At 54.1% G+C, this 13,965-nt stretch overlaps 2 protein-coding genes across 4 annotated transcripts; one reads left to right on the top strand and one right to left on the bottom strand.

Annotated features, from left to right (window-relative positions):
• Window positions 1-36: 36 nt before the first annotated feature.
• On the top strand, window positions 37-4,323 carry LOC127463955 (rab-like protein 2A). 3 transcript variants are annotated; one of them, XM_051773988.1, is made up of 8 exons: window positions 37-222; window positions 299-328; window positions 451-530; window positions 1,774-1,853; window positions 2,584-2,695; window positions 3,273-3,370; window positions 3,562-3,645; window positions 3,961-4,323. In XM_051773988.1, the coding sequence occupies exons 1-8, from the start codon at window positions 65-67 to the stop codon at window positions 4,039-4,041; spliced, it is 723 nt and encodes a 240-aa protein (XP_051629948.1). In that variant the 5' UTR covers window positions 37-64; the 3' UTR covers window positions 4,042-4,323. The 3 variants fall into 3 exon arrangements, with proteins under 3 accessions (XP_051629948.1, XP_051629951.1, XP_051629950.1); XM_051773991.1 differs by lacking the exons at window positions 299-328; window positions 451-530 and having other exon boundaries at window positions 159-222; XM_051773990.1 differs by lacking the exons at window positions 37-222; window positions 299-328; window positions 451-530 and adding an exon at window positions 554-789.
• Window positions 4,324-4,502: 179 nt separating this feature from the next.
• Window positions 4,503-7,227, bottom strand: LOC127463957 (acrosin-like). Its single transcript, XM_051773993.1, has 6 exons — window positions 7,103-7,227; window positions 6,682-6,924; window positions 6,238-6,503; window positions 5,594-5,727; window positions 4,723-4,956; window positions 4,503-4,689 (listed from the first exon to the last, which is right to left on the bottom strand). Exons 1-6 carry the CDS (start codon window positions 7,171-7,173, stop codon window positions 4,513-4,515), a joined length of 1,125 nt encoding a protein of 374 aa, XP_051629953.1. The 5' UTR covers window positions 7,174-7,227; the 3' UTR covers window positions 4,503-4,512.
• Between the last annotated feature and the right edge of the window lie 6,738 nt (window positions 7,228-13,965).

Raw genomic sequence — 13,965 nt, 5'->3', positions numbered from 1 at the left:
GCGGGGTCGGGGCCAGGAACGGTCCCCGCGCGTTGCGTGGCAGCGGGGACGCGCAGGCGCGGCCATGGCGGCGGCGGAGGGGCCGCGGCTGCGGGAGCGGGAGCGGGAGCGGGAGCGGGAGCGGGAGGAAGCCCGGGACGGGGCGCGGGACGAGGCCGCGGCCGGCGCTGAGGAGACGGTGAAGATCATCTGCCTGGGCGACAGCGCCGTGGGCAAGTCCAAGTGCGTGGGGGCGCGGGGGGCGCGCGGGGTCAGCGGCGGGGCCCGCGGGCTCACGGGGCGCGCGCTCTCTCCGCAGGCTGCTGGAGCGGTTCCTGCTCGACGGCTTGTATCCTTGGGAGCGGGGGGACGGGGGACGGGGCCGGCGGAGGGGGGGCCCGGCGGAGCGACGCCGGTGGTGGCGGCGGAGCGGGGTCGGCGCCTCTCCATCGGCTCCTTAACGCGCCGCAGCCGCCCGCAGCAGCTCTCCACGTTCGCGCTGACGCTGTACCAGCACCGCGCCCGCGTGGGCGGGCAGGAGGTCCGCGTGGGTGAGTGGGGACAGCCCGCGGTGCGCCCGGGGACGTGGCGGAGGGAACGGCTGGGGAGGGGGGAGATCTCCTCGCTCTGGATCTTGGTTAGGCTTTTAGATAGACTACAGTATCCTGATGAATCCGGTGGCCTTCTGTGACGGGACTGCAGCGTGATGGATGGGGCAAAGCGACTGCCATCATCCCCCTGGGCTTGGCAAAGCTTTGGGCACTGTCTCCACGATATCCGGGGCTCTGAGCTGGAGAGACAGGGGGATAGGTGGGTGGGTGGATGGATGGACACTCGGGGGATGAGGAACGGGCTGGATGGCTGCATGCAGAGTCGTGGTCATGGCTCATTGTCCATGTGGAGACCAGGAGGAGGAGGGTCCCTCGGGGGTCTGTCGGGGTTGGGGCCAACACTGTTCAACATCTTTGTTGTGACAGGGACAGTGAATGCAAATGTGGTCTGATGGGGACCTGTCTGTATTTAGGCGTTTTAAGAAGTCACCATCCTGCAGGTCTGGCCCAGTGTCCAGTCAGACACCAATGTTAGAGCAGAGGAATCCCTAAGAAAAGTGGCTTACAGCCTACTTGGATTTGGGTGCAGCAGCATGCTTGGGTCCAGCTGACAGAGGTGTGACCACGTTGGGGTGCTTAGCTGAAGCTGTGCAGATTTATACAGCAAACTAGACCCAGATGTGAGCCTACAAACCTGCAGAAGGCATTGCAGGATCCAGGTGTGCACAGAGGTTCATGGACTGGGACCTGTCTGCCTCAGGCTGACTTACCTCCAGCACTTCAGAGCAAGTCCTGCCCCGGGGAGGCAGAGCTGGATATCTGCGAGAGGAGATGGAGCATTGCTTTGGCAGGGCCCTGGCTGACCATCACTGGGTCAGAAATCAGCAGTTTCCAGCAGCTTTGGGAGGTTTAGTTGGTTTCCCATTGTCATCCCTAGTGACAGAGGGCCAGGCATTGCTGCTGTTCTTTGCACTTCTGCCTGGTTTCATCCTGCTGTCCCATACAACTCGTGTCACTGGTGTCTTCTCCTTTGCTCGTGGCCAGTGCCAGCACAGCCCTCAGCTGAGCCCAGCTAAGGAAAGTTCCCAATTGGGCACGATCTCATACCCCTCGAGTGTTTTGGATTGGTGAGGTGAAACCCAGTTTGTGACCCGGAGCAGGTGGGCTGGGCTCTGCCTCCGGGGGGTGAGTTGTGAGGAAAACAGAGTGACCTGTGTCGCTCTGAACTGTTTCTGTGTTACAGACTTCTGGGACACAGCAGGCCAGGAGCGGTTCCAGAGCATGCACGCCTCCTACTACCACCAAGCCCACGCCTGCATCATGGTGAGGGAGTCTGGCCCGGGAGCTGGTGGGATTTGGGCTCGGAACGGTCCCGGGGACACTTGGCCTTTGTGTTGCTTTTATGGTTATGCTACCATTTATTCCTTGTCTCTTCCAGTGGTTCAAACAATTTTCCTAGATTGTTCTTTGTTCTCTCACCAGATAAAGCCCCTGTAGCTGGGCTTGCTTAGCTCTGGTCTGTCTCTCCTGGCAGTACTGTCCTCCATCTCCCGGCTCTGCTGTCTTCTCAATGTCCTCACATTTGTCCCTGTTCCCAGTTTCATTGCTCCTCACCTGCTCATGTCTCCTGGTTTCTGTTACTCCCACTTTCCACTGTACCTCACCACCTGGGAGCATGAGTCACCTTCACTGGTGCTTTAGTTGTCAGAGGAACTAAACAGAGATGAACAGAGAACAGAGGATGCCACATCTTACCCTGCTGGGCACCGACTGTTCCCGGTGCTGGCTCCCTGTGTTGGTGGCAGGAACTTGTCACAGGACACAGTCACAGTGTAAAGGACATCGAGGGGCTGTTTCCTGCTGGCTGCATATACTAGGGCTTGTGTATACTCTCCCTTTCTCTTCCATCCTTTCTAACAACACCCAGTTTCCTTTGTCATGTGCTCCTGGGAACATTCTGGATCCTGTCCTTGTGTTGCTCAGAGATGTCCCAGGCTGCTCAGAGCTGTCCAGGGTCAGTCACAGCTGCCCTGGCTTGGTTCTCTTTTGGAAGGTGTTCGATGTGCAGCGGAAGGTCACCTACAAGAACCTGAACAGCTGGTACAGGGAGCTGAGGGAGTTCCGCCCGGAGATTCCCTGCATTGTGGTGGCCAACAAGATTGATGGTGAGTGTACCTTCTGCACCCAACCTCCCAGGGCTGTGGTGGGATTCACTCTTATGTCTGTTGGGTCCAGAGGATCTCCTGAGTCCCCTGGGCTGGATCCTCTGCTGATCTCACCTGCTGTCTCACAGGTGGTTTTCCTATGTCACCAGCAGTTAAAAATGCAGATTGGATCCATTCGAGGTTTATCCCAGTGATGTCCTTTCAATTCCTTCCTTACCACCAGAAAGAACCCAAAGGTGATTGGAGCAGCACCTGGTCAAAAATGGCAGGAAAAGGAGAAAAAGCTGTTTTATGGCTTCCCCAGATCACTCAGGGATGGCCTTGGTGCTCCTCCTTCAGCCTGCACAGGCTCCTCTGTGCTGAAGTGCCTCAATGTACCTGCTGGCACAACTGTTCACCTGGCTCTGCAGGTGGCTGGAAGGTTCTCTCCCGTTGGGAATGCCAGCCAGTCCTTCGAGATTGCTGGGGCTGTGGCTCTCTGGGTCCTGTGGCAGTGCCTGGTGTGGCACCCAGGGGACACCCACCCTCGGGATCTCCTGCCCTGTCTGACTGACCCTGTCTCCTTTGTCTGCCCCAGCGGATATGAAGGTGACCCAGAAAAGCTTCAACTTTGCCCGGAAGTTCAGTTTGCCCTTTTACTTTGTGTCTGCTGCCGACGGCACCAACGTGGTGAAGGTGAGATGGGCTGGTTGACTGCTGGGCTCGGTGTCCCTGGGGCCCCTCAGCAGCCCAGGGACATGGGGGCTGCTGTGGCTACCGAGTTTGCAGAGGTTCCCTTGGGATTTGGGAACAGTCTCCATCTTCTACAGAAGCCCGGTGCCCATGTGCCCCATCCTGGGAGTGATGGGCCTTGTCCTTTCCCCCAGCTCTTCAACGATGCCATCAGACTGGCCGTGGCTTACAAACAGCACTCGGGAGACTTCATGGACCAGGTCCTGCAGGAGCTGGAGGTAGGGAAGGCTCTGTCCCTGCTCCCTCTTTCCTGCAGGAGCTGGAGGTAGGGAAGGCTCTGTTTCTCCCCATTGCCTGAGGAAGGAGCAGCTCTGCCCTTTTTCCCCGTGGCAGAGGGTGGAACTGTGCAGCACGGGAAGCTTTGCCCCGTGCCAGTGACCCCGGGGGGGTGTGCTGGGCTGGGCTGGGAGGGGCGAGGCTGGGACCTCAGAGGAGCCCTTGCTGCACTAGGCCGAGTCTGAAAGAGCCACAGCAGATGAAGCTGTTGCAGTCTCTGTCACTTCTCAGCAAATCCTTGTCCTGCTCTTTTCCAGAGCTTTGACCTGCAGAAGATGAACGAGGATTCATCAGATAAAGAGAAGAGCTGCCCTGAAGAGGAAACCCCATCTGCCTAAGCCTGGACCCTGAGCCTGGTTTTCCTTTGCCACTGGACCCTGAGTCCGGTTTCCCTTGGCATTGCATTTCTGGGACCTGCACAGAGAACAGTGATGTTTCTTGTGCCCTGGAGCTGTGATGATGGGCAGCTGGGCCTCTCCCTTCTTGTGGGAGCCCTTCTGGGCAGGATCTCCCTTGGCTTGGCCCTCACCACTGCACATCTCACTCAAGCCAAAGAACAAATGTGAACAGCCCAGCAGACTGACAGAGCAGGGACTTTCCCAGCCCATGGGTGCACTGAGCAGGGCTGAAAACACAGTTAATGAGGAGCACAGAAACTTTATTTCAACACCCCGGTCACGTCAGCATCGGTGTGGGTGCAGCGGAGCAGCATGGGCAGGACAGAGCAGCCTCTGGCCCCAAGGCTACCTTTGGCCCAGCAGGAAATGGCCGTGGCCCACTGTAGCCCTGGATCCCGCTCATCCCGCTGCTTAAGCCTTTTTGTCCTTCAGGAAAGGCAGGAAGTCCTGCAGCAGGTTCAGGAATTGCACCAGGATGAGGAGTGGGAATGCCGTGGGCATTAACGAGGCCGAGGAGCTCGGTGCTGGTCTCTGGCTGTGCTTGGGGGTCAGGCTGATGTCTGGCTCTGGCGCTGGCCTCAGATGCTGCTCAGGGGTCAGGCTGATGTCTGGCTCTGTCACTGGCCTCAGATACTGCTCGGGGGTCGAGGTGATGGCTGGCTCTGGTTCTGGACCGGCTCTTTCTGCTGGGCTCAGGCCCGTCTGGACCAGGATCCAGTTGTGGAAGTGCTGAGTGGAGGTGTAGATCCCGGGGTGCCTGGCTTTGTCACAGCCTCTTCCCCAGCTGCTCAGCCCCACCAGCCAGAAGTAGTCAGCTCTCTTGTCCTTGCAGATGAGGGGACCCCCACTGTCCCCCTGTGGCAGGAGAGAGGGCTCAGGGTTTGTGGGGGCTGCTGCAGCAGCAGGGCTGGCTCCTCTCTCCCAGCCCCTGCCAGAGCCACATTCCCAGATGGGGAGGCTCTGCCTGGGGGCTGGAGCCTCCAGAACCTCGGCTGGGAGCAGGCTGGGGGCTGTCCCATCTCTGCACAGTGGTCCCAGATGTGCAGAGGATGGATGATCCAGGGTCACATCTGCAGCTCGGGGCTGCCAGGAGCACTGGATGGGCTTTGTGGGCAGAGCCAGGCCTTGGGGACAAGGGGACACAGGGCGGGGGCCTGTGGATGGGGAAGGGGAGGGCAGCCCTGGGATATGGGAAAGGACAGCCCTGGGATAGGGGACAGGGACCCATGGATGGGGAAGGGGAGGGCAGCCCTGGGATAGGGGACAGGGCAGCCCTGGGATAGGGGACAGGGCAGCCCTGGGATATGGGACATGGGACAGGGCAGCCCTGGGATAGGGGACATGGGACAGGGCAGCCCTGGGATAGAGGACATGGGACAGGGCAGCCCTGGCAGTGATGGGGACCCGAGGGGACCCAGGCCCAGCCCGTGCCATGTTTGGGGTCAGGGGTCCCTGTGCTGTCGGGGCTGAGGGACTGGTGCCACGCTCCCACCTGGCAGGTGTCGATGCCGCCCTGCGGGTACCCAGCACACAGGTTTTCGGGGTGCACGGCCCCCCCGTACCAGCGGCTGCTGTTACAGAGCTCTGTGTCCATGAGGTGAACCTTGGCCTCCTGCAGCACCACGTCTGGTCCAGGAGTTGTAGGAACAGACGGGAATGAGCCTCCAGATGAGGGCCAATGAGCCTCCAGCAGCTCATTCCACAGCACCCATCCCCTCCCCTGCCTTGTGATGAACCCCTTCCCCAGAACTGGCTTTGCCCCTGGAGCAACACTGTCCCCCTGTGTCCCTGCTGTTGGCTCTGGGGAAGGGGCCAGGCCCATCTCTCCACAGTCTTCAGGGAGTCCCAGAATGGTTTGGGTGGAAGGGACCTTAAAGCTCATCCAGTGCCACCCCCCACTCTGGGCAGGGACCCCTTCCCCCAGCCCAGGCTGCTCCGAGACCTGGCCCTGCTGATGTCCTGCAGCCACAGCTGGACTGTGGTTGTGCCCAGCCCATGTCCATGGGGTGTCCAGCCCATGTCCCCGGGGTGTCCAGCCCATGTCCCCGGGGTGCCCAGCCCGTGTCCATGGGATGCCCAGCCCATGTCCATGGGGTGCCCATTGCACCCTCAGGGCAGGTCCTTGTAGGGCCTCACCTCCTGGTGTGGCGAAACTCCATCCCGCGATGTAGCAGGATTTCAGCTCAGAGACCCTCACCGAGGTGTCGGGCACACAGCCCAGCTGGATGTAGTCATTGCACTCCACGGGCCGGTCCAGCTCCAGCAGGGCAATGTCGTTCCTTGCCGTGGCAGCCACATAGTGCTGGTGCACCAGGATCCTCTGGATGTGCCTCACCTCGGCCTCGGGGCCCGGCTGAGTCAGATCCGTGGCCCCGATCACCACGTCCCACCGGTAGACGTCCCTGATGGAGAGAGGGGTGAGAGGGAGCAGAGCCACGGACTGTGGCAGCTTCCCAGCCTTCTGCTTCCCAAGGGAGAGAGGGAAGCAGAGAGGAAAGAGCCGGACGGGAGCAGCACGTGGTGCTGTGACCTGGGCACCCGCCGAGCTGTGGGGACACCCCTGTCCCTGCCCCTCCTCACCCGGCCCTGATGAAGCAGTGGGCGACCGTGAGGACCCACTGGAAGCTGAGGAGGACACCCGAGCACATGTGCCACGTGCCATTCTTCCAGGTGGCCTGGATGCTGACGATGCCGGGCCAGGCCCCCGGCTGGACACCGGTGCCACCCACGACGCGGGACGTGCCGTCGGCCAAAGCCACAGGATCGTAGTCGGGCAGCAGGGAGTTGTGGTCGGAAGCCATGGGCCGGAGCCCGCAGGTCCCTCTGGAAGCACAAAGCCATCACTGCCCTGCCCAGAGGCCGCTCAGGTCCCCTGTTGTCCCCCCACACTGCACTGAGGGGCAGCAGGGCCAGGGACCCCCGAGGGCACGTCTGTGCCCCCGTTCTGCTGGGAACCCCCCCAGTGTTCCCGAGCTCCCTCCCACGTCCCCGGGGCACTGACTCGCAGGTATCCCAGGTGCCACCCACGGGCCCGGCCAGGGCCAGCAGGACCAGGAGCCACAGCCAAGCCATCGGTGCCAGCACACGTGGCAGTGCCAGGACCCGGGGTCACCTCCAGCACAGCCACCAGCGTTGTGCCCACAGCACCCACAGTGCCCCCGGCCCGGGGCTGATGTCACAGAGGGGCCGGTTCCGTGTGCTGGGCATGGCAGGGAGGGACACCGAGTCACAGAGCCAGGGAATGGTTTGGGTGGGAAGAGACTTTAACAACCACCCAGTGCCACCCCTGCCATGGGCAGGGACACCTTCCACTGGCCCAGGTTGCTCCAAGCCCTGTCCAGCCTGGCCTTGGACACTTCCAGGGATCCAGGGGCAGCCACAGCTTCTCTGGGCAACCTGGGCCAGGGCCTGCCCACCCTCCCAGCCAAGAATTCCTTCCTAACATCTGATCTAAATTTGCACTCCTTCTGCTTAAGGCCATTTCCCCCTTGTCCTGTCACTACATGCTCTTGTCCAAAGTTCCTCTCTGGCCTTCTTTTAAGCCCCCCTTAGGTACTGGAAGGGGCTCTAAGTTCTCCATGGAGTCTTCTCCAGGCTGACCAGCCCCAACTCTCTCAGCCTGTCATGCCCTTCTTCCCACCCTGCGTGAATATTTTAAATGTTGTGAGCCTTGCTGTAAAACAGTAGTGCACTGCTAGTTCACTACATTCTCCTTTTACATATGTTTATTTCCATCCATTCCAGAAAGGCACCTGACTTTATTCGAATACCTCAATAAATGAAAGTTTCATTTTTCTGCTCTGTAATTTGTTGAAGTAGTTTGTAGGAAGATGCCTGAGGGTAAAAAGATAACGATACTAAATTATAGGGGGAAATACAGTTGCTAACTCTGGATGGAACACAGTCAGTATTCCTGACCTCCCACACAGCACAATCCAACGGGGACTAAATGGAGGGTGGAGCAGAGTGGAGACCCCGTGGCTCTGTCAGAACCTTGCAGAGGAGGGAACTCGGTGGTACCTTGTAGCTGATCAGCTGCACAGCAGCTGGAAGCCAAGGCAGATAAAGGAAGATAAAGTCCTGCTGTGCAATTGGCAACCACGGTCAAATCCCTCTCCTCGACTGCCCGTGTCCCATCTCAAGGTTGTCTCAGGTACTGGGCAGAGGTGCCCATCCCCAAGGTATGACCACCCCTCACTGAGTGAGATGGATGACTAAAGTCACTCAGGCTCCACCTAAGCATAAATAAAAATTATTGAAGGGAGTTCAGAAGAAGTGGGGGAAGACTCCATTGTAACTTTGGGATCAGTCAGGGCTGAACCTGTCTCTGTGCCATGTGGGCCCATTGGGTAAGAACTGCACCCTGTGCCTGCTGAATCAGTAGCTCAGGGCAGCTTTTCTTAGGGATTAGAGCTTGTCTGAGCATTGCTTTGATTACATTTTTGAAGTTAGATACTGTCACCGGCAATTTTCAAGCCTTACAATTTATTAATAAAGAGGGTTATTCTGTCAACCATTCATGTGAGTTTATTAATAGAGGGTTATTCTCTCAACCCTTCATGTGAGTCCTTCATGGGGGCTGGCAGCCCCCAGAAGTGGGTGAAGGTGTGGAGACCCAAGAGGGGGTTTCTGTGTTTGGCATGTGACCCTAAACAAGTCAGTCAAACCCCCCCTAACTCTCAGGTTTAGTTATAATTTAGTACCAGGCCTAGTGAACTGCTCGGTGAAGGGTCCCCATAACGGGACACTGACTGACGGGTCGGGCACAAGGGGCTCGGCTTTCCTGGGGCACCAACAGACCAATCAGACATTGGGGGTTTGGGAAATCTCCCCTTTTCACATGGCAGTTATTCAGAATCTTTGGGGAGATACACCTCCTGTTTGTAGTTTTGTTCTAACCACTTTGAATTTTAGTCAGTGTTAAATCTAGGGCCCATGAGCCTTTACAGTCTGGCATTTTTCTTGCAGAAGAAAGAAGAGCTTTTTGGGTTTCTTTGTAGATTCAGGAAATGGAATGTTAAATACCTAAATACAGAATATTTTTCCAGTGGTCAGATCATGCTCTATGTATTTTAAAAATTTTCTTCCCAATATCCCATCTAACCCTGACATTATTACACCCTGACATTAGTAAAACCCCCCAATCCTCTAGATGTTAGAAAAATATGAAAATTAATAGTATCACCTGAGGATTGGGACTGTGATATTTGGGAAAGCCCAGATGAAAATGCTGGTGAGGCAGAATGGGACTCGGATGAAACAACTGAACCCCCACCTCCTAGAGAGGAAGAGGTTCCAGACTTAAAAACAAGACCCATAATTAAGACCAAAGTGCCCGAAGGACCCCAAGGAGGTCAGAAGAGGAACATGGTCAGAACCCCTCCCTGGGACTCCCCTGCAACTGGCAAATCTACAGGAAAAGTATGGACAAACCCAGGGCAGTCAGGGGAAATGAGAAGAACAAAAAGCCTCCACAGGAATGACACCCCCCAGCCCTTGGAAACACGAAAGGGGAAAACCCACCAAGCGCTGGGCGACCCTTGGGCCTTCTCACCAGGCACATCATGACTTATCAGTGGGCAGGCCCTGTGATGGTTTCAGTCTAGGCCTTCCTGGAAACCAGCTTGTAACCAGGAAGGAACTGGGAAGGTGACCAAGGAAGTATTCCATGCTATTCCTTTACGTAACCTAGGGTATAAATAAGGCTTTGATAAGAGAGTTCGCTCTCTTCTCTTCCGGCGAGGTTGGAGAACGGTGGTCCCTGTCTGGGCCTGGCTTATCTGGAGCTGAGGCCTACAGTAACTGCTGTTATCGGCCACGCGTGAGGGGGGAGTGCTGGGCCGTGTCCAGACGTACTGCTTTCTTTCAAGGGAAGTGGTGAGCTCTTGCCAATCCTTCAGCTTTGCTGGGTTTTTAGATTGTGTAGATCTGTTTTATTATTTGTCCCTTTTCACCCTATTTTATCCTTTTCCCTTCTCCCTTCCCCCCTCTTCCCTTCGACTTCGGGAAGCTATTTGGGGTCATAGATTCATATATATAATTCTCATTGTATATCTCTGTTTTATACATAATATATATATATATATTGGCTAGAACTTTGGCTGCCTGGTTTTTCGGGTTTTTTTCCTTCCCTCTCTGGGAAGGAGACCCTGTTGTCGAGTTTCGGAGATTTGGCAGGAAGCCAACTCCAAACTTGCACAGGCCCCTTAACTATTTACCAGTAGGACCTAGAAACAACCTGTCCTAGTTAGGACAGCTGAGATCAGTTCATCATGGTGGGTGTAACCCAAAACTGTATTCTATAGCCTTCCATGTCATTTCCCAGAAACTAGACTATTGTTGTCAATAGACTATTCGCACCTTCTGCCCATAGAGCATGGTGGGTGTAACCCAAAACTGTATTCTATAGCCTTCCATGTCATTTCCCAGAAACTAGACTATTGTTGTCAATAGACTATTCGCACCCTCTGCCCATAGAGCCTGACTCCTCAGGCTATAAACTAGGTGTTAAGAGGCCTGTGAGATAGGAGGATGTTTCTGTCCTCACACCCTTTGTGGAACTCCCTGCCCTGAGGGGAGCACTGAACATTCCTGCCTGAACTGGAGGATATATAATCTTGGAGTTTTGGAACATTTTTCAACCCACTCGTGGGATCCAGAGGACGGCTGCATCTCATCGCTCTTAACCAGACTTAGACCACCACTGGACTGCGATCACCAGTTCTGGCCAGACTGCAGCAGCTCTCCCACCAGCAGGTTCTTCCCCTCTCCCTTTACTTTGGACTCAAACGGGGCCCAAGGAACACCACTTTGTTCAGGCCCCAGGGCACTGGGTTATACATTTGGGTTTTTGTGGGTTGAGACCAATTGTTTGTTTGTATTATTGTACTTACTGTATTATTTTAATAAATTGTTATTCTGACTTATAATCTCTCCTTTGAGTTGAGTTCATTCCCCCTGCTGGTTAACTTTTAAACCAGCACACAACCTTTGAATTTTCTGATTTATACAGGAGCTCAAATACCTCTGATCATCTAGAAAATTAAACTTAATTTTTCAAAGAACAAGGATGTGTTTAATGGGATTCAACAGGTAGAGTATTAAATGTTATACTGCCAGGGTCTGTTTATGGTTACCTGGGGGGAAATGGATGTCCTCACACACATTTGCAATCACAGATCATTTTTGGACATGATATCCTTAAAGGAAAATTTTGGCAATTGCCCAACGGGAATGTTTGTCATTCGGGTCCACAAAAAAACCTCCATATAGTAGATTTTCTGGAAAAAATAGAAAAATTAATCTATTAAAAATGGCTCCAGTTTTACCTGCTTTGGCTGTGACTAATATCAAACAGTGCCCTATTCATCCTGCAGTCAAACAAGGGATAAATAAAGTAATTAAAAATTTAGAACGAAGGGATATTATATTTAGGATGCACTCCTCATACAACTCTCCTGTTTGGCCAGTGAGGAAACTGGGTGGGAGTGGTGTTTGACAACTGACTGTCAGGGGCTGACACAGGACCACCCAGTGCAGTGTCCCAAGCACTGGCAGTCTCACAGCAGCTGAACATGCAGGGTGGCAGTTCTGGGTGTAAAAGGTCTGTTCTTCATGGGGCCACTTCGGGAGGGAGATAAACCCGAATTTGCATTTCCCTGGGAGGGAACCCAGTACACCTTTAATCATCTGCCCCGAGGGTGTAAACACTCACCTGCAGCTGCTCACAGTGCTTCAGCTGAACTCTTCAACAAACAGAAATCCTGAAAGGAGTACAAATCCATCACTAAAATGATGGTGTGTTGACAGGAGGTGAAGAGGAAAGTGCAGTAAGAACAACAGCACAAGATATATAGAATAAATTAAATGAGGAGGTGACAGAAGTGCCCTCTGCCAAATGCCAAGACCCCTCTGAAGAGGTGACATTCCTGGGAACCTGGTGGATTGCAGGTCAGGCTGTAATCCTGCATGAAACCATTACAAAATTGGATGCCATAGGCACTCCTACTACTAGAAAGGAACTTCAAGAAATCTTGGGTACCTTAGGATACTGCAGAAATCATGTTCCTGGGTTTTCTATGACCCTTGTATGCATTAATGAGGCAAAAAACAGACCTGGAAGTGGCTTGATAGTAACAAACAGGCTTTGCAAACACTGATAGAAGAGCTAAATACATATCAGTCACTTGGGCCAGTTCACTCCAGTTATCCTATAACAGCTGAATTGGGTTTTGCTGAAGAGGGGACTTGCTGTAATATGTTCCAGAAAGGCACAAATGGACACAAATGGCCCTTAGGGTTCTGTTCCATAGCATTAAAATACACTGAAAAAAGATACTGGGAAAGGGGATTATTATCTCTGACCCGAGCTCTTAAATAGAAAAAATTAACCAGCATCAGCCTTGCAAGTCCAAGGACCTTTCAGCCTGTCAGCCAGTGTTAGGAAGGGTGGTGCTCCACCAGGTGGGACTGCACAGAGACCAGCAGCACACAGATGGTGTGCCTGTGTCTCATGAGTCACAGATCAAGTGGATATAACTGAAGGGCTGACAGAACCTTCCAAATTACAATGCCTGTGCCCCCAGACATGCTGGCTCTGCACCAGCCACATAAAGAGTCCTGTACTTGGTGCTCCTGCACTTACATCAGACTCTGAAGTTAAAGGTGTCTGGTCTACTGAGGCCTCAGCCAAGCACACTGGTGGGAAATGGAAGTACAGAGCAGCTGCTCTTGATGTTCAGACAGGAAGGGAAGCAGCAGCAGGAATGGGAAGTGCACAGGTGGGAGAGCTGAAAGCTGCACTGCTGGCAGTGAAAGAGAAGGCAAGGACAGTGTGTGTTGACTCCTGTGCAGTCTGGGCCAGTGCCACACAGTGGTTGTGTCAGTGGGAAGCTTTAGCCTGGTGAGTGAATGGAAAAGAGGTTTGGAAGAAGGAAGGTTGGAAGTGGTGGTTGTTACAGGCTCAATGCCCACCAGTCCACAGAGATGGGTAAAAGCTCGTGCCAGGGATCAAACCTTACAGACTTACTGGAACAACCAGCTGGATCAGATGACAAAAATTAAAGAGATAAGAACTGATCTGTTGGAAGATCCTCAGCACTGGTACCAGCTGGGCAAGCAGCTACACTGTAAATTGGGGCAAACTGGCCAGGGAGCTTTAGTTTTTGCAGCACAAAGTAGAGGGTGGCCATCCAGAATGATTTGTAAAGACATTCTCACACAATGTCCCCAGTGCCAGTTGAGACTTGGACAAAATCACCCAGCCCAGGCACTGCCTTTACATATCAAAAGCAACGAAACACTCTGCTCCACTTGGCGAATTGATTATATTGGCCCTCTGGGGACATCCAGTGGCTGCGGGGACACACCGACAGCTGTGGGAGGGGTCTCTGCGCTGTCACTGCCACTTAAAGCAGACGTGCTGATGCCAAAGCTACTATTTTGGGACTCAGTAGCTGGTTTTCCAGTCTCCCTGTCCCAGACTGTACAAAGTGACAATGGATCACAATTCAGCAGTGTGATGGGACAAGACTGGGCCATAAGGGAAGGTATCAAACAAGTTTTCCACACACCTTGTTATCCCCAAGCAAATGGGATTGTGGAGCTGGAAATGGTTTGCTGAAAGGCTCCCTTAGGCCACGTGAATCTGAATGGGATAAAAGATTACCAGATAAATATATATATAAATATATATATATCAGATAAATAACTAATATGGACCAATGGGTAGAAAAAATACACTGTATCCTCGAGCAAGTGAAAAGGGGTGGAGAACATCACCAGTGGGATGACTTGTTTGGATGGTCCCCAAGCACAGCAGACTTTCTGAATTTAATGTTGCTGTAATATTGTTATTAATCAGAA

Source organism: Manacus candei, unplaced genomic scaffold (genome assembly GCF_025592945.1).
Source record: "Manacus candei isolate 608988 ecotype Guabito, Panama unplaced genomic scaffold, ASM2559294v1 h1tg000182l, whole genome shotgun sequence".
Lineage (NCBI taxonomy): Eukaryota > Metazoa > Chordata > Aves > Passeriformes > Pipridae > Manacus > Manacus candei.
This window is presented reverse-complemented; position numbering and strand designations above follow the sequence as displayed.

Coding starts and splice junctions, on each gene's coding strand:
- LOC127463955 (XM_051773988.1), top strand. CDS start 65: ATGGCGGCGGCGGAGGGGCCGCGGCTGCGGGAGCGGGAGCGGGAGCGG. Junction 531..1,773: donor CGGGCAGGAGGTCCGCGTGG/GTGAGTGGGGAC, acceptor TCTGTGTTACAG/ACTTCTGGGACACAGCAGGC. Junction 3,646..3,960: donor AGGTCCTGCAGGAGCTGGAG/GTAGGGAAGGCT, acceptor GCTCTTTTCCAG/AGCTTTGACCTGCAGAAGAT.
- LOC127463957 (XM_051773993.1), bottom strand. CDS start 7,173: ATGGCTTGGCTGTGGCTCCTGGTCCTGCTGGCCCTGGCCGGGCCCGTG. Junction 5,728..6,237: donor GAGTTTCGCCACACCAGGAG/GTGAGGCCCTAC, acceptor CTCCTGGACCAG/ACGTGGTGCTGCAGGAGGCC. Junction 4,957..5,593: donor GCGGCATCGACACCTGCCAG/GTGGGAGCGTGG, acceptor CTCCTGCCACAG/GGGGACAGTGGGGGTCCCCT.